Source organism: Dryobates pubescens, chromosome 19 (genome assembly GCF_014839835.1).
Source record: "Dryobates pubescens isolate bDryPub1 chromosome 19, bDryPub1.pri, whole genome shotgun sequence".
NCBI lineage: Eukaryota > Metazoa > Chordata > Aves > Piciformes > Picidae > Dryobates > Dryobates pubescens.
Genome location: NC_071630.1, coordinates 14,827,149 through 14,848,284, shown reverse-complemented (window position 1 = coordinate 14,848,284; position 21,136 = coordinate 14,827,149). Strand labels below are relative to the sequence as shown.

Genomic DNA, 21,136 nt, shown 5'->3' with positions numbered 1-21,136 from the left:
AGGAACATGCATGTTTCTCCAGCATTAGTCATGACCACATCTTCTTTAATTGAGACCAAGTGGAGGACATCAGATCTTAATAAATCTGAATTATTTTGAGCAGGGAGAAGTATCATTTGCCATTATCCATTTTTACTTCAAAAGTCCTGAAGTTCCCCTGAAGTATGGAGCCTGCAATCATGAGAAGCCACTCCTTCGGAGTATCTCACATCCCTGTTGTAACAAATTACATCAATAATTACTCCATGCTTGACAATAGTGAACGAGAAATACTTTGCATGGTTGCCCACTCTTCAAGGTGGGAAAAATCACAGGACAGTACCCCTCACAGGAGGTTTCGGTGGAAGATCTCTTTCCTAACCTTTTGCTTCAATTAATTTTACAGCTGGCTGATAGCAATTCCTAAGCTCAGGGCATGGCCACCAAGGGAAGGGAGGACCTGGAAAATGAGGACTTTGTAGTGCCTTGAGGAAGAAGTATACTGCAAGACCTCAGGTCCCCCATTTAAACCGATAAATGTGGCAGGCACCAAACCTACCTTCTGCTGAATAGAAAATGTTTGTCTATGAACAACCTTTTCATTCCTCAAACCACATCCTCTGTGTTTCATGACCAAATCTACTCCGATCACAGGGAACTCACTTCCCTTCCCCTCCACCATCACCTCCCTCCTGAAAGCCTTCATGTCCCTGCTGCAGCTACAAAACTGCTGTTAGGAAAGAGGAACACGAGCATGTTCCTTCGTATGACTCAGAGTGAAAACAGAGGCACAACTACCATATGAGCACCCAGCTGTCTGCAGACACCCCAGGCAGAGCTGAGCCTGAGTTTGGTGACTAGCATTTTTAAAGCACGTGGGGTTTTCTGCTCTGGCAACTGCTCTAGCTGTACCTCAGCTCTGTTTACATTCTTGGTTTCATAAAAAATTCACACCCTGATTTCAGTCTAGTTTGCAGCCCTTCAGAAGGTCGGATACTGAAACACAAGGCAGGCATGGACAGACAGTGCTTGGAGGGCAGAGAGAGAAGTACGAACCATGGGATATCCCCTCCTCCCTCACAGGGAGCTCTGGGGTTCAGTAGCTTCCAGGGAACTACCAGAACAGAGCTTTACAGTACAGACATTCCTCTAAATAATTGCAATCAACCTGTTTGGAATGGGGAGAATGGCAAGTCCCTTGCTGCCTGCTGGCAGAACGAGCAGCAGGGATGCTCCAGCAAGGCTGGGCATGGGATGCTGGGCAGCGATCCCACTTCTGACACCCGCTCCAGCCCCTTTCCTGCCCGAACAAAGCAGCTTTTGACCATGCTTGGCTGAGTCTAGCAGAGGAGTTCAGAAAGCCTGCCCTCTCCCTTCACACAATGTCTTTGTGTGTTGGAGGAAGATGGCCATGAAGGATTTGGCAGAGATAAGCAGGACTGCTGAAACAGTCCTGCATCCACCGTAGGGGACTGGTTCTCTGCGCTGGAACAGGGAGACTGTGGCAGCCCCTGGAGAATGTGTCCAGCAAAACAGTTCTTCAAATAGTTCAATACTTCTTCATGACAAGTAGGGTCTCTGGCTGGCTTAGCCTGGTCTAAGGGGACCACTCTCATCTCCAAAAGGATAAAGAGGCTCTCCAGAAGTATATGGTGATAAGAAAAAATGACCTAGAGCCATACTCAACAGAAGATATTATTTGACTTTTTTGATAGCCTTCCTATGGATTTTCACAGTAAAGACACAACTTCTATAAATGGTCTATAGGGTGACTCTTGAAGTTGAGACATGGTCAGCATTCCCCACGAAGTATTACATGACCTTTCCACAAGTCATCCTAATCATCCCACAAAGCTCCGTAATGGCCTCCAGCACAACTGTAAAGATCAACAAATGTGACTTTTCCAGGCTCATTTGCCATATTTTTTGTTGGTGTTTCATCAAAAGCATTCTCAGCAGTCCCACAGCCTGTGTCCAGGCTGCAGTACTCAAACTGCCTTGGAGAAGGAGAAAGGCACAACCTCCCCTTTCCCTCGCTGCGGTCCGCTCCAACTTGGACAATGCAGACGGTCTCAGTCTCAGCCACCTGTGCCACAGGGGAGGAACCTCTTCTCCAGTCACAGTGGCTCTGCACAACTTGTTTGTACCAACACAACTCCTTGGCCACGCAGATTGTCCTCTGCATTTACATCTGCTTCCTCACAAAGATGTCAACAAACTCTGGACTTATAGGAAAGGATGATCAATGAAACTCTAGGGCATCACAAAAGTCAAGGTGGTCTCTTGCTTCACCTCCACCTGATCCTTGTGGATGTAGTTATTGTCCATCTGAGAAATCTCTGGCCAGACTCACCACAAGCAACAGGACTTCCTTCTGACTTAAGGAGTGTGTCAGGCCTTGACACATGGAGCCACGCAAAGCAGCAGCCCCTGGCCAGGACTGTCCAGGACTCTGGCGCAGGTGAGGACTGCAGACAACTGACAGGCACCAGATGGACTTCTGTCCTTTAAACTGGGAAGAGTGTGCAAACTCCCTCTGCTCCTCTCACAGGAGACAGCCACAGAGAGGGAGAGCAGAGAGAGATGGAAAACTGGAGGAGTCAGAAGAAATAGGTAAGGGAGGATGCAGATCAATTATGAGCAACACTTGCCTAAGGAGAAACAGGCTGCGCAGCAGGGGCTGTAACAAACCCCCACCCGTGGGGCTGGCATGTGAAGAGTGACGAAGGGCGTGCTGGAGCTGGGCACGTCCCTGCGCAGCTCGGGCCGCAGATGAAGCAGAGTCCCCCTGCGGAGCGGCTGCTCCACGCAGGCTGTCCCAGAGACAAATGGCTGCCTGTGCCCCCTGCCTTCGAGAAGGAAACACTTTCAAAGCCAGGCTGAAAATTTGTTGCAGGTTGTTTCACTCTTATTTCTATCATTACCTAATGAGTCATAAGTGCATCCATCCCTACATCTTGAGAACGTTTTGGTTTTTATTATGGGCTTATTTTTTTTTCTCCTCTCAACCCCCATCATTAAAAATCAATTAGCTTATGGGTAACGTTACACAGATGCTTCTGCAGCAAGGGGCTGACATATGCAGTGGCAGCAGCCCAGATACTACAGCAATAGATGTCCAAAAATACCCCACAGAAGAAAACAAACCCCAACCCCTAAAGCTGTACTCTTGCTGAAGAACAAAACAGCTGAATGTCCGGCCTGGGCCCTGCTTCCCTGTCTCCTGCGTAATTAGCACACTTCTCAGAGCAAGCAGAAAAGTTTAATTGTCTTTAATTATCCAGTTCAAGGAGGATTTGGTTTCTTGTCCATGTAATTTCCCTGCCAAAGACTTCATCATCCCTTTACTGGAAGTAGAGTGCAGCTTCTAAAGCTCTCTTCCATAAAAGACAGAGAAGTTTCAGTGAGGGCTGTACTGCTGGCAGAGACAAAGGTCCTTGTGTCTACCAGGCTGTTGCTCAGGCTGCTTCATGTGTTTTCTGCAGGGTGGGAGGGAATGAGTTGCAACTAATGTGCAATCAAGAACCATCACAATTACAAATGTAAATGAACAGGCAATTGGCACTGACCTTTGTAGATTGTTAGAGGACTAATTAAGGTGTGATCAGATGCTCTCTTCCAACAGATTGAGATACATCCATACAAGCCAGTATCTTCCCAACGCCCCTGAGGCAGTAATGCTCTTTCCTACATGCTTGCTCACACCGCTGAGTGCACACACACAGAGCAACCTGGTGTCTAGCCCTGTCACCTGCTCTGTGCCACAGAGCAACAGGATCTGCAGTGGGAAGAGGATCAAGGCAGATTCACTCACCCGGTCCATGCAGTCCCACTTAGCACAAAGTGCACAAGGCTGAGCTACTCATTACTGCAACCAGCAGATTTAGGTTGAACTGGGGATGAGGAGATTGGCACAAACTGGATTAAATTATGGCAAGAGAAAGGAAATAAATAATCTTTCACCATAATTAGCAACGCTACAAAGGCCTCTAGCAGCAATGATGGTGGCTGCCGTGTGCCAGCACCTTGCCATGGATCATGAGCTGGCCCAGGAATCTGATCTGGAAGCTAGCTGGAGCCCCCCATTCAGGATCTCTCACAACATGATCCCTTGTGCATGCCTGCTCTGGGTCACAGCACACCAGACTGAAGAGCAAGCAGAGGCATGAGGCTTCACACCCCTGCTGAAGCAAACCAGCAGCTGGCAAGCCAGAGCAGCAGCAGCAGAGAAGGGTTTGTGCCACCTTAGACTGCCCTGAGCACTTGCAGCTCTACAGGGAGAGACTACAGACACCAGTCAGGGTCCTGCTCAGGGCTTCAGCTTCATTCATAAGGTTTGAGCATCTCCCAGGATGGGGACTCTACAATCTCCTCAGGCTCCTCTCAGGGAGGAGTTCTGCAGAAGGCAAAGAAGCTGGGAAAGCTGCCATGTTTTAGGAGTCCTCAGAAAGAGCAGTGATAATAAAGGGGGATTCACTCTGGAAGAAAGCACAAGCTGATATATTCCTAGGGAAACTGAATTCAAAACAAATGTAATTAACTAGAAGGGGAAAGAGAATCACACTGATGATTACCAGGGAGGAATAGCAGCATCAAAACAAACCACTGCACTTGTACGGCAGCAAAGCAGCACAAATGTCACTGTCCCTTGAGCCCCTGGTAGAAATGTGTCACTGATAAGAAAAGCACTTTCTGCTCAAGGTGTCTGAAACACAGGGAGGATTTTCTCATGTTATCCATTACCACCAGAGCCTCCCGTCAAAAGGCAGTGAGGGAAGTCCATCCATCCCTCAGAAAAAACACTAAAAACCGTAACAGAGGTACAGCAGAGACACTATCACCTTACATAGGAGGAGGAAATGCAGAGAGCCAGCTGCAAACCCCAGCACGGCCCTGCCACAAAGGAAGAGTGATTCCAGTGCTGGCAGCATTGTGCTGGGAAGGTCCATTGGTGAAGCCTCACCATGGATCCAGAGGTGAAGCCTCCCCTAGCAGTGTGTGCTGCTCTCCTGACCAGGTTGGACAGCCAAACCCAAGGACACATCAGAAGAGTGAATTCAAGCCTAGGGACATGTGTACTACACATCACTGACACCTGAACTACGGAAAAATAACACTAGCCACCCAAATAATGAGGGAAGGATCAGCCTCTTTGAAGCAGATCTTTTCACACATGAATAAATCACACTGAACAAATCAATCTGGGAAGCAAATTACTGTTCTACCCTGCAAGAGGCTGACCCCACCCTCTGTGAGGATCCCCTCTGGGTGCTGGGCAGTGCCCCCACCTGACCTGACACCTGGGAGCTGATGCACTAGCCTGAGCACCCACCAGCATCCAGGGGAGCTGCCCAGCTCCAGCTGGCATGTTGTCACTTGGGATACATCCTCAAGCCTGGCCCGGGGTGACAGAGCACCCCAATTTCTGTTTGAGTTGGTGTTCTGATTCCATAATGGGTACAGAACAAACAGAAGAGGAAAACATTTGCTCTCCCCCACAGGGGTACTGCAGCTTCTCACCCAAATCTGACTCCCTCGCTGTGGGGATAACCAGACCAGTGCCTCCCTGGCATCTGTGGACACAGGCACAAGCTGTGCCTGCTTAGTCCTGTTCAACAATGGGCGAAAGCGTGTTTAAATTAAGTATCTCAGGTCAAAGTGATCTGCAAAACACACGAGATATTTCCCCACTTTTCATTCTATAGAGTCTTACCCTCACTTGTATCTATAAACTTTGAAATAAAATATGATAAAGAAATTCTTAGTGTCCTCTTTGCTGTCAGTCTCTGCTGAGGAGCCAACAAGCTTAAACAGAATTGTATCAAACCATTTGCTAAAGTAAAGTATTTTTCAAGTCCGATTTCTTTCGGTGACTTGTCAAGGCCTTTAGTTCAAGGGAAAAAACAAACCAACCAGCCACAACATTTTTTTTAAATGGTCAACAAACCATTCTCCCTCTCGCTGGTCAACTTCTGCACTTTCCGTACCTGCAATGTCACAATCCTGGCGGGCACACTGGCTGAGATAAGGTTTCTAAAGTAAAAGACAAGGTAAACAACTTCTAAAGTAAACAAAGATTTTTCAAGACTGTTCTGTGTACTACAAAAGGGCAGAGGGTTTCTCCTCTCTGTTCACTTTGCTTTTAAGAAAGCTCACCAACCATACAACCCTGGCCGACACATCCCTCTTGAAATCCGAGTATTTTTCTATTGTGGAGCACAGCAGAGAAGCGCAACAGCTCCAAGAGCTGCTGTCCCCTCCGGGATGGTGTGGCAACCACAGCACGCTTCCACTGTCACCATGACCTTTGGGAAAGCGTGTTCCATGCCCTCCACTCCACTGGGCCCCTGAGTTCACAGATAGGTCACTTTTTTCCATGAGACTGAATTTAACTCTCAGTGAAAATTCTCCTGCTCTGCTTTTCAGGTGTCCTCTGACTCTTTGAGATCCTTGTTACTAACACAGATGACAGCAACACAACCCAGGTCTGAATTTGAGAGACACTTCTAAGACCCACAAGAATTCTTCAGCTGGTGCTGCTCTGCTTTCCCAGTGCCTTTAAGTTAAGATCCCCCTCCCTGTCTCTGTGTGCAGTAACTGCAGAATGCCAGCTCCTCAGAGTCCCTTTCTGTAAGATTTAGCCATTTCCACAGAAGTCATGGAGGGATGTCCTGGCTGAAGCTAAGACGAAGGTTGTGAAGGCTTCCACTGGCGTCTTCCCAGCTACAGCATCTTCACATCCCTGACAGCACATGTATCAGCTGACTTGGGCAGGCTATCCCCCTCCCTCCAAAGAGGCCTTAATGAGATCTTGATTTTTAATAACATAAAAACCTTATTTATAAATAAAGTACAATTTCTCTTCTGCCAAGCCTAGCTGTTCCCTTTAAAGCACAGTTTCTCTTTCCAGGTTCCTGGCTGCAATCTCTTTCCTGTTACCTGTTCTTTCTGTATGAGCAAATGCTTCACCTGAAACATTCATCTTCTCCACCTTGTGAAAAGGCAACACAGAAAACAGACAAAACACTTGTCCCTTCTCCTGCTCAGCCCTTCCAATAAGCTCTTCATCCCAATTCAATGCAGCCTAAGTATTAGCAATGAATGAACATGCTGGAACAGGTTTTCACAGCTGCACAAGACCTCATCTGACATGGGGCAAAAATCTGCGAAGTACAGTTCACTGCTCTGTTAGAGGTGTCCAAATGTGATGGGTATCTTCAGATGCTCAAACAATATTCTCCTATTTTAGGCACTAACCTGAACAAACACACACACTTCTACAAGTCAAACTTTTGTTTAGCTCACGGGAACAGAGGGCACCACTTAGGAGTATGGACTGAAGCACATGTGTAAGTATTTGGTGCTTCAGAGCCACCACCCACAAGCCCGTAGGGCAGAGCTACGCTGGATGTTTGGGTACAGCACGCCTCTCAACCCACATCAAGGTAGCTGGGACTTCTGGTGCTGATAAGCAACAAGCATCATCCCCACAGCAGGGAAGATAAATGAAGTAGTCACCAAACTTGCTGGTAGGTCTGATGCTGCGAGTCAAACCCTGTGACGCAGAACCCGACCTGGCCGTGCAACAGAGACACCACTCACCGGCCTCAGCAGCTGGACACTTCCGGATGGTGAAGATCTGTCCCAAGTCTTCCTCTTCTTCAGGGAGACCTTTCTGGAGGCGCTGAAGCTTCCGTAGACTCTCACTCCGCTGGTGTTTCATGGAGCGCACATGCTGGATGAGGTTCAGCTTGGCCTTGGTGGAGTAGTTGCAGAGGACACAGTGATAATAGCAGCTTTCACCCTCAACCCCGCTCTCGTGATGCTGAAGGTGCTGTGAAGAAGAAAGTAGAGAGATGCGAATTTCCTTTATCGTCTCCAGTCTCCCTGGGTTAGTCTACTGTAAATTGCTAAAAGCTACCTGGGAATTAAGTAAGATACCACATTTGGACAAAGACATGGCAAGATCAAGTCTGTTTATTCTCAAGGTACCACATGCCCTCCTGCTCAGAAGCAAGAAAAACATAACCAACTGAAACGAGCACAGAAACAAAAATCAAGATAGGCAAGACCATCTCCTTCAGAGATGATCCACCATTAACAGCTCCTCATGACCTATGTATGGCTAATTCTTTCATATTTAAAGCTTGCCCTGGGAGGAGATCCAACTTCATGTCAAACATTAAATTTGATAAATTCTCCTTGAAAACTAAGAAGAATAAAACCAAAGCAATCCTAGAACAGAGAGAACCCATTAGATCGAGAGGTCCTGGAAACAGCATGTGAAAGTGGAGTGTCGAGCACATGCCATTCTATCCATTATTCTGCACTCCATATTCTGGCATCAAAGCTCAGTAGAACCCCTTGGATGTGAAGGAAACAGTAGTCTGGCCTGGGAGATGGCCATGACAGAGACCCAGGCTGAACAGCTAGCAGTGAGTATGCAGCTCCTGAGAGGTTAGCAGTTGGAAAAACATTTTGTCACCCTCTGAAGCTTTGCTGTTGCAGCCAATACAGCTCTCCTGAGGATATTCTACCTTGATTATCTGATAGAATCTATCAATTGTCTGGCACATTGGCCCATGCCACCAGGGACACCAGTGACTTTCTTATATCATGGACCCCAGCAATTATTTCTTAAAACCAGAGGGAAGAACTTGCTGCTCACAGCTGTGCTGGCTGCCATGGCACAGCCACCCTCCCTTTGGTCTGGTCAGCAGCAAGGCTGAGAGCTCACACTAGCATTCCCAATTCCCACAATAAGGGCTTATCAGAAGTTAAGGAAAAATGGATACCTGAGTCAAATGATATCAAAGACTCATTAGTGAAGGCTATTTGGTATTTCCATCACAACACCTACATTTCAGCTTAGCAACAGTCCCTGCCAGCTCCTACCATCCTATCTCAAGACCTCTTTTTGTCCTCCGGGTCATCTTGTGAAGCATCCTCAGGGCCCCGGGCATGTAAGGAAGGTGATTCGGACATGGTCTCAAGGTTTGTCAATCAAAAATATTGCCTACGTGCAGCCAGGACCTTCTGGTAAAAATTCTGACGTGTATTATCTCAGTTACAGCTAAGATAAGATTAAAGACACATATTACCCCGTGCTGTGTGCTTAGCTAACACGGAAGAAGGAGAGCCCTCTGAGTCTAGGAATGATTAAAAATAGGGTAGGAGCTGATGCTGAGGCTTCTGATTGGAAGGGCGAGGGAAGAGAATAAATGTATTCTAGATCTGGCTAATTAGACCAGCCTCTTTTGGGATTGCGATGTATTTAATTAAATTCACTGTAATATTTGAAGAATCCACCAGGGCACTAATCCCACCGGTGCCCTCAAAAGATTTTTTTTCCTGTTTTCCCTCGTAAGAACTTCTTCTTCCTCTCATTTCTATTGTTTGCATGAATTACCCTCTTCCTGAGCCAGAAAGAAAGAAAAGGCTTAAGACACATAAAGCTAAGGTTAGTGAGACACTCGCAACAGCCTCATGACTGGCCTTGCACATCCTGGCTTAACTTGCCTGGCTCTGCCCTGCTTGCATCTGATCTTGGCAGTAACACCTCCCTACTGCCCCATCTCACTGAGGGCTCGGGGCCCTGATCCAGAAGCGCAGCAAGCCCCAGGGTCTTGCTGCAGGAGAAACACAGCAAGCCTTGTCCTCTATCCATCAAGAGACAGATTGGGGAAGCCCCTGTCCTACAAACACCGGGCTGAAGCTCAGGAAGTGCCAAAGGGCTCAGGAGCAGCTTCTGCGAGAGGCTTAGGAAACCCCCAGTGAGCAATTAGAGAAAAATCTGGTCACAGGTTCAAGGAAATACTAAGGACATGGTCTCTGTGGGAACCAGAGGCACAGTCTCATTTAAAAGAGGATTTTAGGAAAACATTGGTTTTAAGCAGTTTAATAAATATGTCTTATTTTCTGCTCCTTTTTTTTTTTGGCTCCCACTCCATGCACGTTCAAATATCTCTTGTACCTGGGTCAATTTCATCTGCCTGTTGTGCTGGAGGAGACAACACCTGAGGGTACAAACACCACCAAGTCCACCCTGGATATAGCATGACATCACACAGCTCCCTCTGATTCACATCAGACTTCCAGCAGAGGAAAGGAGCAGGTCAGAGTAAGACAACACGACAGACAAGCCTGTACTAGGCTGGGAGTGATGAACTGCTGGACAAGTATGTGTAGTTAATGTCCATCATGCTGTTAAGCTTTCCCCTAGTGAGAACTTACCCGTATCACAGAAAACAAATTCAAAATATTAAACTAGAACCTTGTTAGAGGACAAAACAGGTTGAAAATCAAAGGAATATATTGTTCCTAGGAAAACCAACCAAATTCTGTCAGGGAACATTGATTTCTGCAAGTCTTGTGGGGGGTGGTGTTTGCCCCCTCCCTCTCAACAATAGGAAACTTCCAACATCTGGTTCTTCACGCATGGCATGCAAAATATTGATCAGGTTTAGTCAAAGCTCCACTTTAAATCAGAAACAGACAGAGGAACGCTCTGATGGAAACCATACGGCTCACGAGTACAGTTCCCAGGGGACAGGGGCTGTTCCCGTACGTATGCTAACTGCAGCACCGTGCCGCTCACAACACCTACTCCTGCACGCAGATCAAACCAAATCCTGCCCATCTGCATTTGGGAAGTGCTCGGACAAAGCCATGCTCTCTCTCTCTAGTGCAGCAATTAGTGCAGCAAGATCCTGCTCAAAGACCTCATCTCCTCCATTTGCTGTAACCCCTGCGCTGCCTGAACCCGAGCTTCACCATAGTCCTTCCCCACAGAACAACAGCTCCTCACCAGTTTGCTACGTTTGGCAATTTTATCTCAACATCACGAGCCCTGGCTCTGCCCCTCACACCCCAGCACAATCTCCTCTGGGCACAGCTGCACTGAAGCAGGACAATGAATAAATCTCTTGGACCAAGGAATAGCCACTGGGGAGAGCCGCTGACGTGGGTAGCCTGGCATTGCATTGGAGGTGCCACTGGCACTACCTTGCTGGCCGCTGGAGCATCTCCTTTAGCTTCTCACAAGTAAAAAAGTTATTTTGAGGTGACTCTATACTAAACGGCACTCATGCCCCACATGATCTACTCAATCAGCATTTTGGGCCAGTTTAAGGGAGTATTGCATAATGATGTCCCCCTTCCTTTGGGTTTGGCTTGAAGCAGACAGCATGTTTGGAGGATCTGAAGACACAGTTTAAATAAGCAACAAGAGAATCAGAACTTGTGCCTGTATGTGCTGCAGAGCACTGGGGGGCAGCGAGCAGCAACCCACCCTTTCAAGGATCACACTGTGTGGAGCCCCCAGTGCCCCAAATAGGAAAGAAGATGACTACTCATGGGTGTTCACACCAGTGCTGCCCACAGCCTTCAACGTGGCCACCAGCCAGGTCAGGAGGAGGAGGGCAGAAGAATCGAGGGCAGGAGGGGTGCTGGCACCAGCTAACGCGAGCACATGTGCGCTGGGACAAGCTGACCGGCGCTGGACAGACTTTCCAGCCCTTGTTCTCTGCTTGAATTGTTCTCTTCTAATAAATAACAGCACAATAAATGTTTGCATCGTATGACCATGGAAATCTGATTTTTAAACAAAGTCAGGAACAAGGCCATACTCAGTTTTTCTTTGTCTCCACTTCCATCCTTCACACACCCTAAAGTTGGATTATTTTAACACCTAACACTGCCTCACCCACCGTATTTGTCAATAATCCTGGAATTCAAGGCAACAGCTGTATTAATCCCTCTGACTGCAGGCCCCCTCCTCACCCCCCTGTTCTCAGACCACGGTCTTTGGCGATGAAATGGCTGTAACCAGGACTGAGGATCCATGTTTCGGCTATCAGATAGTAATGAACTCTCCTACCTAATACCCTTGTCACTCCTACTGTCGTTAATGTTCACCTTGTAATGCAATTTCTAAGAATCTTTTTAATTTTTGCCTTTTAAATTTTAAATGATGTCAACTCTGTGCCTGCTCAGAACCTCTTCTGCATTAAGTTTATTACAGCCACTGCATAAGGAGCCCCAGCCTCTGGTCACGTGCACTTACAACCATCCCTGCCACAGGCATGATGTTCCTCTCCAAACCCATTTGCTGGGGATCTCTAAACTGTAACCCCAGCTCACCGGGGAGATGCAACAACCACTCTGAACTATCTTGTGCTTTTGATGTATATTATTCATTAGGAAAAAGGCCCAACTTCTATGCAATCTTAACTTCATCCTGTATAAAGTCTCCCCTTTGGAGGGCCCTAAAAGCTGTTCAGGACAAACCCATACTGACAGCAGTGGGAATCTCACAAACCCTTGGCCGGCAAGCTGTAATGCAACCACCTCTGCAAATGGTGAGATCCCACCTACACTCTCAGGAAGCCTTGATGGTATGAAAAGCAGCAGAACATGAGAAAACTCTCTGTAGGCTTGAGAATGGCCCCCTTCTACAAGCAGCAGTCTCTCCATAACTGCCCACTTCCATGCAGCCTGTGCCCTCCTGGCTCCTCTCACCTGTGAACAGGAATTTTGCATGCATCAAGGTGTCCACGGGAAGGAAAAGCAGATGAAGTGACAGGCCTGGGGACCAAAACCTAACATGGGGCAATAATCTCATGAACCCTGTGTAGCAAAGAGAAAACCAACATCAGCAAAAAGAAAGCCTTTCCTCACCACCTGCTGACTTAGAAGCATCACCAGTGGCAGCAGTGACCCAGATCCCAGACAATTGATGGGAGATCAGTGTGAGAGTGCTAATGGGAACAGTCAAAGTGAATCCACCAATCCCTCTTCACACAAACATCCTTTCTTGCTTACATGGATAACTGATTAGCAGTCTGGAGAAATCTCTTCCAGATCACTTCTGATCACTTTCTCCAGCTGCTGCTTATATTACAGGACAATCAGAGGCCACTCAACTACCAAGAACTTCAAGATAAAGTTTTCCATCTTGAACAACTTTGGAGGAGGTTCTTTCCACACGTAACACTCCTCTTACCAGTGAACTCAGCACAAGGTCTGCTCTATTGAAATGGGTAAAATTCACACTGATTTAAAAGAACTGACACAAGTAGCTGAGCAAGGAGGAGCCAAAAATCTGCTGAAGGCTTACAAAAGCTATGGAAGGGAGCACCACTGTAGCCTTGCACCACTCTTACTTCTTGTGAGCAGCATCAGTGACAAGATCAGAGCCAGTGGGGCCCTTGAGGAGCTCATGACGACACACAGGACCAGGAAGCACTGTAGAGGTTGTGTAAGACCTCGAGCCACACAAGGTTATTGTGAAAGCCAACCCAGCACAGAGTCATGCTCAGGAGGAGGTGCTGGAGGCTTTCAGGCTCCACAAGCGCATCTCAGCACAGAAGGATGCCCAAGGATTGTCTCCTCCTCAGGGTGAAGTCAGATATGAGTAATTAATAACAGGTTTGGTCAGAAACATTTCACATGCCAGCAAGACCCACACCTGTGTCAATGCCCTCCTGGGGAGCAAGATGAGATGTGACCCTTGCATGAGAGCTGGAGGGGACCTGCAGATCACCATGGAAAAGAACGAGACCCTGCAGCAGACCTCAGAAGCCTTCTAAGTGTCTCTTGGCCCCCATGTGCCTCTGATCTGCTGCATGAGATAAATCACACAATCCTGGAAGAGAAGAATCTGAATTTTTAATTAAAGTCATATGGATGCAGCTGTCTGATCCCAGTCTGTTCCAAGTACTCCATAAAAGTCAGTGCTGGCCCATCCGTCTTGCTCTCATTTCACACCTGCAGCCCCAGCTGGAATTTCCTGGAGCTGATGGGGATGCGGGGCGGACGCGGCACACAGCGAGGACCCATGCTGGCTGTGCTGGAAAGGACTGGAGTGCTCACAGCACCCCCCAGCCCAGATGTTTTGAATGGGGAAAAAAGCCTGATTCTCCATATGCCAAGTTCAAAAGATGAACTTATGCTCTTTTGTATTCCACAAATGTCCTGCAAGTGTTTACTGCTTCTTGAGAAAGAGGGTTACAAAACCTTTCCCTCTTTCCAACCTCTCCAGCTTCTTGTGTAACATCTCACGCATTGCCGACCATGCAGTTCAGAATCACATGCCCACAAGGTTTTACAGTTTAGCTTGTGGTAACTGGAATGCCCTAATGGTAAGCATCACTCCTCCACTTCCAGCTAGAGCTTCTTCTGTATCACTTATGCCCTTTAAAAACACCACCACAAAACGAGTACAAAATAGACTTTCACAGAATGGTTCGGATTGGAAGGCACCTGAAAAAATCATCTCATTTCAACCATCCTGCCATGGGCAGAGACACCTTCCACTAGATCAAGCTACTCAAAGCCTCATCCACCCCGAGTTGTGATCAGTTCCACAACTCCTCTGGACAACCTGTTCCAGTGCTCCACCACCCTCACAGTGAAGAGCTTTTTCCTTACATTTCATCTAAATCTATGTTCTTTCAGACATCACCCTTCGTCGTATCACTGCATGCCCCTGTAAAAGGTTCCTGGATCTGTCGGGCACAAAGGTGAGGCTGACTGGTCTGTTCTTGGCCTTTTCATAACAAATAGGGATTTTTATTTCCTTTTTGGTTTCTGATCTTTAGTTTTCTTTCAATAAGGCTAGAAATCTAGTCTTCCTTCCTGCCAAAGAGGCTGAGATACAAGATGTAAGTCCCCGAGTCACATAGAGTGGCTTGAAGAACAGCAACAACCACGCTAATTAGCAGCCAGTCCCTACATCCCTCCTTCTGAATCTGTATTGTCCATGCCCTCCAAACCTTTCTGGTGTTAAGTGAATGCCCTCACTACCATGATTGTGCTAATGCAGTCACTGTGCACAAGACCAAGGACTCTCCTCAAAGAGGGGCCCCAAAGCAACACCTGGGGAAAGGTCAGCAATAATGTACGAGGCACACAAATTTTGGGCAGCTCCTAGTAGCAGCTGATCACCCCTTGCATGGAGCTGTCTCCATGGGGTCCTACCCAGGCAGAGATTATGGGCCATAGATGTTCTACCCACTGGCCATGAGACTGGTGCTTGCCATGCCGAAATGCTTTTGGATTCCCCCATAAACAACCCCAAAAGCCACTCAGCAAACTGAGTTTGCTCCACCAGCCCTTGAAGTCTCATTAAAAGCCAAATATTGCTCAGCCTAAAGATGGAGAGCTCAGCATGGATTTTACTGAACGTTAAATCAACCAGCAAGCGTAGCCAGCAAACTCTGTGGCACTTTAACTTTAAATAATGCAATAATTATTGAATTTCCTTTTTATAACCGAAGTGCTGGAATGTAAACAATGGGGCTGTAATTGCAGGAAGGGGGGATCAATAGAGGCAATCGTTTTCAGCCATGTTAATTGTAAATACAATTGCTCCAAGATGTCAGACTCGTTCTTCTCGCTCCCAGAATCATCCTAACGGATGACAGAGTCCAACTTTCCCATTACAGCTGTTCGTTCCTTTAAGAGGTTCTCAATCAGGTCTGATCAATCTGTCAAGATAATGCATGGAGTAAGTAAGACTCTTCCAAACACAAGCTCCCAATCAATAGCCAGGACCTGCTTAATGAGGAGGGGCTAAAGCCCAGAGGGAGGCAACAGTCCCAGCTTCAGCTCAGCTCTGGCAGCTAACTTCTTCATGGGGCCTGGGTAAGCCCATCAGCTCTTAACGAGGACATTGTTTATGCAGACGGTGATGAGCAGCATCCCCACATATTCACTGTCCCCCAGGGTCAGCCAGCAAGAACCAACGGAGATTAAGAGAAAACAAGAGCCAAGAAAGGTTGGACTGGTATTCACACACCCCCACCCTTTCACTTGTGCAACAGACCTGAAAGAACTAATTAATCATTTGTTAGAAGATGAAAATCTGTGTGGGACCATGGGAAATATGAGATTCCTCCCACGCACTCCAGGAAGAACAAAGTCCATGGTAAGAAGGCCTGTGCTTGCCTGGCTGTGCTAGCCATCCCCTTCCAGCCCAAGAGAAGGGGAAGCAGCATGGCTGGCCAATTGGAAACCTCCCAGGAGGACGGTAGAGGTGCAGGGGAATTAAGGTAGCAGCCAGAGATGCCATTCTCCACCTGTATTAGGAGCACCCTGCACCCAGGGTCCTTCCTACAGCCGGGAAACTTTCTTTCCTTCACTATTGTATGACAAGAGATGCAGTCACAACAGATCTACTCTTGTACAACTGCAACTTCAGAGAATTTTCCAGATCCCTGAAGTCTTCACAGCTCTCCCCAGGGAGGCATAAGCACTGCTCTATGTGAGGATGAATACAGGAGTGTGTGCATCGATCTTACTAATTATAGTGATAAAACCAAAGCACAACTGAGAGTACATTTCCTATTAGCTGCTCTGAAAAGTGCTGTCCTCAACCTTGCATGCTCCTGCTCCAGCCATGGCTCCCACCACAGGACCCGTGACAGCCCTGTGAGCCTGCAAGGGCACCTTACTGCCACTTGCTTCTGCAGCTCTGACAAATACGAACCAAATAAACTTCACATACGTGCACTCTCCTGCCACACATGAGGGACACGAGGGATGTCAGCCATGAGCTGAGCTTCACACAGCAGCTTCTGCAGAGCAGAACAGTGCTTTGGTGATGGTGGGGTTCCTCTCGCAAGTCAACCAAAGCCCGAACTGATGACATTTTGCTCCTCAGGAAAATGTCTGGGTTTGTCAGTTTGTATTTCCATGGGCGTTGTCATCCCTGGAGAAACACAACAGAAAAGCTGCACTTTGTTTTTAAAAGCAAAGTGCTGTATGGGCAGCAACAGGATGAAGCTATAAACACAGCAAGAAAATGCTTGCCACGACTCGGCAACATCACTGAGGAGAAGGTCAGGTCTTCCAGCCTGCTTCTTTCTCAGAGCTGGGGACAGGCAAGAGGCAGGGAGCCTTGTGTTTCCCTGGATTAGGGAAAAGAAACTGGAAAAGAACAGCTGAACATGAAGACAAGAGAGTAACCAAAGGCAGGCTCAAGAATCCCACTAGCCAGTTGTTTTCCTTTTGTGAATGTACTTTGTACGAGTACTTGAATAAGTTCAGTATGAGCCGTTAAGCTGTGAACACGCAGGTGAACCAGAGCAGCCTAGGAATATGGAAAAAATCACTGGGTAAAAGGCAAATTATCTAATAAAAAGGGCTGGGGGGAACCTGAAAAGACAGCAGGATAAAAATCTGTTGTCCATATTGTAATTATGTAGCTGCTGAGTGATTGAAAAAGGCTTTCCCAACGCAGAACAAGATGAGGACTACCCGTACAGGTGATGCATTATTTGCAGCAGCAGCAGGAGGAATGATCCATATGTTATGCTGTGAGGGATCTCCAAGGAGGCTCTGCCTGTTTGAAGGCACAGCACGTACCTCTGTTGATGTTAATGCTGGCCCAGACTAAAATCAACTGTCCCAACCTCTCTATGTGTGAAGCCTGCTTGAAGAATTTAAATTTAAATGGTATTTTACTCCCCATATTACACCTTCTGAGAACAAACCCACCATTCTCCACTGGAAAAGCCTGAGGAGCTTTTTGCACCAGGGCTGCTCCTCACCATGAGGCACCCACCTGGGAAGTGGCACAAGGAAACTCTGCTATGAGGAAAGCGGATCCCGTAACAGTGAGGGCAGCCAGCTCTTGGCACACAAAACAGGCAAGGGGCTGGACATCCCCCCAGCAAGCCCTCCCAGCCTTTTCATGTTCTAGCCTGGCTTCAGGTGCCCCAGTGACAGCAGCTGGAACCTAAGCAGCAGTTAGAGGAATGCTGTGGAAGTGAGGAGCTTCAGGTGCGGCAGGACCAGGCAGGACAGGAGGCAGTGGTAGCACCACTGCCCACAGGCAGTGCTCCCTGGGACACGCGCGCAGCCAGGGACCGTTGTAATAATGCTCCACAAAGCCGGGCGGGAAATGGAAGCTGCCGCAGCAAGCCGCAGCGAGTGCATGTTGTTTAATAAAATACTACAGACACAGATTAACTTCCCTCGCCCAGCAGTTATTGTTTCATCTATCTCTGGAGAAGGTACAAGCGTGATGATAGACTGAAGATTTCCTTGTTTTCATATCGCTCCTTTATAACTTCCTACAGCAATGTACCACACTGAATCCCACCAGATAACCATACAATAACAACAGCAATACACAAGACGATTTTTTAATCCTCTCCATAAATCGAAGGATATCAATATCGAAGAGATAGATGACACAAGCTCCCCTCACAGGAGCCAGCAAGGATGCATTTAGGAACAACAGATCATCTTTTGTCCACAGTCCTCACAGAGAAACATTTGTGAGAAATGGCTTCCACTTTCCCCAGTCAACTAGAGGACTCCGTTCTCCTGCTTCACCACAGAATTCCTGCCACACAGAAACCCCCAGACACAAAGCCCTCGCAAAACTCCACCTGTGGTGGTGTATGGTGACACCCCCTCAGCAGGCAGGACATCAAGATCACCACTGACCTCTGCTCCCTTCTCCAGCATCCCACCTCTTCGTCTAATGCCCCTGATCAAGCTGGCCTTACAGGGTCAGCCTAGGTCACAGAGAAGTCCAAGATAAGGCACCGTCTTCACTCTGGGAGTGCTACAACAAAAGAGCAGCAGGACAACAGCAGTGGTCAAGTAGCTGTGACAGTCTGAAAATGTGGGTGACAAAAGGATTTTCAAGAGCAGGTGACATGGGAGAACCAAAGGAATCCTTCACACACTATTCCCTGAGCCTTTTAAGTGAAATGAAAGCTAGTAGAGCAAGACTTAAGTCAGCAAAGCCCTCCCAGAGGAGCAGCCCTTCTTCAGAGGTGCAGACTGCAGGGCTGGACACCAAGCTGTGCAGCCAAGATCACAACCTTTGATGCAGTTGCTGTGCATCAGTATCCCCAAACACAAGGACAGGAGCATGTCTGGTTTCAGCCAAGCACTGTGAAGGTAAGTTCATTAAGTGTCTGTGAAACATACAAACAGAACACAGAGCACCACAGAAATGCCCATGAGAAAATAAATAATTCTTCATTCAGTGAAAGCTTTGGATTGTATTAGACAAAGCCTGGGGCAATGTAATGAAAGAGGAAGATAAAAAGAAACAGAATAATTACTCATTCACAGAATGAGGCAAGAATCCTACTGGAAAAATATGTATGTAAATACTTATAATTAAAAAATATAATAATGCCTGCACACAAAAGGCTGAATTAAGGGAACCTGAAGTTTGATATTCCTATGTTTAAGATGGTTGTGAGGGCTTCCATGAACTGGATGGACCCTAATATGTTTTAAGAATTGTGTATACAAATTCAGGCAATTGCTCCTTACCCCACACCACTAAGAAATTTCTCTGTGAGGGAAGCCACCAAGTTCTTGGTGAGGAGAAGCCTTCCAACAACAACTGTCTCCAAATTTAACTGAAACATCTCTTCAGTCCTTGAGCACACAATTTTTCCTAGCAGACCTGGTTCCAGCAGAAAGGACAAGTCAATGACCCATAGCAATTCACAGCAGCAGAACTCTCTGGCCCACATAATACATAAAGCACCTTCAAGGAGTTTGCAGACTATGAATGAATTGGGTCATCCACAACAGGCTTGTGACTTGCAAGACCAGCAGGAATAGGGGCAATGTTTTCCACAATCCCAACAGTTATGGTAAATGCAACCCCCCTGGTCCTGAGAGGCTGAATTAAAAACATTTCTGAGACAACTGGGGAACAGGCAAGGCTTCCAAACAGCTGCAGCAGACTCAAACATGCTGGAAACTTGGGTGATTAAAATGAACAGCACACTTGCCCGTAGAGCCGAGTAAGCATTACAGTGAGATTTCAGTTCAATCCTTTTACCTCATCTATGAGAAATCAAACAACTAATACGATCATGCTTGGCAAACACAGTACAGGCTTCTTTCACTTTTAGGAAAAGCCATGGCAAAATCCAGTGCTCACAACCTTAAGCTAAATAAGAGCAGACTTGAAATGGTGCATCTGTTCTGAGCAAGAACAGTTAACACTTCAAACACAAGGATACAGTAAGATATCCCTTACCTAGGACCTTCCAATATCAGTTTTTGTAACTGAGAGCAGAAGTTTGAGACCTAATTCAAAGCATGTGGTAAGGTACCACAACTCTTTGGGTCAGGCTGTAATTTTCCCTCTGTTTTTTCAAAACAACCACCACTCCCCCCCAACCACCACCTCTTTTTGCTCTCTAGCCTCTGGTTCATGTAGCACTGAGCATGACATGATATGAAGAAGGTTTCAGTGCCTGCACCTGTCTAGATTCCTACTGAAGGTGCAGCTGGAGCTTCCCAAGTTCATATGGTACTTTCTGTTGCTCCATCTGGAACCCTGATGGTCATGTTTATGTATGTTTTTCTCTGTGCATCCAAAATTCAATACAGGATAATTCTGTACTGGTATATTGCTGCAGCTATTCCCTCCAAGACAGCCTACAGAAATGGAAGATAAGGAGCCTGCAGAAGCACACTGGGACAAACAGAATAAAACTTGAGATAGGATAGGATAGAATAGAATAGAATAAACCAGGTTGGAAGAGACCTTCAAGATCATCGCATCCAACCCAGCATCCAACACCATCTAATCAACTAAACCGTGGCACCAAGCACCCCATCAACTCTCCTTCTAAACACCTCCAATGATGGCAACTCCACCACCTCCCTCGGCAGCCCATTCCAATGGGCAATCACTCCCTCTATGAAGAATTTCTTCCTAACATCCAGTCTAAACCTCAGATGATTGTCTCTGCTCTTAGGTGCTCCCTTTGTTTAAGTGTATCCATTTGCATGTGCCACGAACATGTACAGGAACTCCTGGGAAAAGCCAGGCATGGGATTTATTTGTTTTAGCAGCTCTGGATCTGTAATCCACAATATGAAGCCTGCAGAAACACACACAGGGTAAATGATAAACACTGTGAAGGCAGCACTAACCAGCATTAAAAGGAATTATTGACTCCTACAATTCAGAAATAAAATAGAAAAGGCAAAATCTTTTTTGGGGGCAGTGTCCACTCATGGCAGGAAGTGCAAGGAGATGACAGATTCTTAAACCCTAAATGGCATTGTATGTGTAACTCCACCGACTCCAGTATCCCCAAGATCCTAATTTCTGTGACTGTGGGAGATTAACTTCCTTGCAAAGATCCTTGCTCAGGGTTAG

The 21,136-nt window shown here is 47.0% G+C and overlaps 1 protein-coding gene across 1 annotated transcript in view; it reads right to left on the bottom strand.

Moving 5' to 3' along the window:
- Positions 1-21,136, bottom strand: part of ZFHX3 (zinc finger homeobox 3) — a 172,235-nt gene that overhangs the window by 62,298 nt on the left and 88,801 nt on the right. Inside the window, exon 6 of the mRNA XM_054170119.1 lies at positions 7,582-7,813. Coding sequence (XP_054026094.1) covers positions 7,582-7,813 — 232 coding nt within the window. The remainder of the gene's footprint in view (positions 1-7,581; positions 7,814-21,136) is intronic.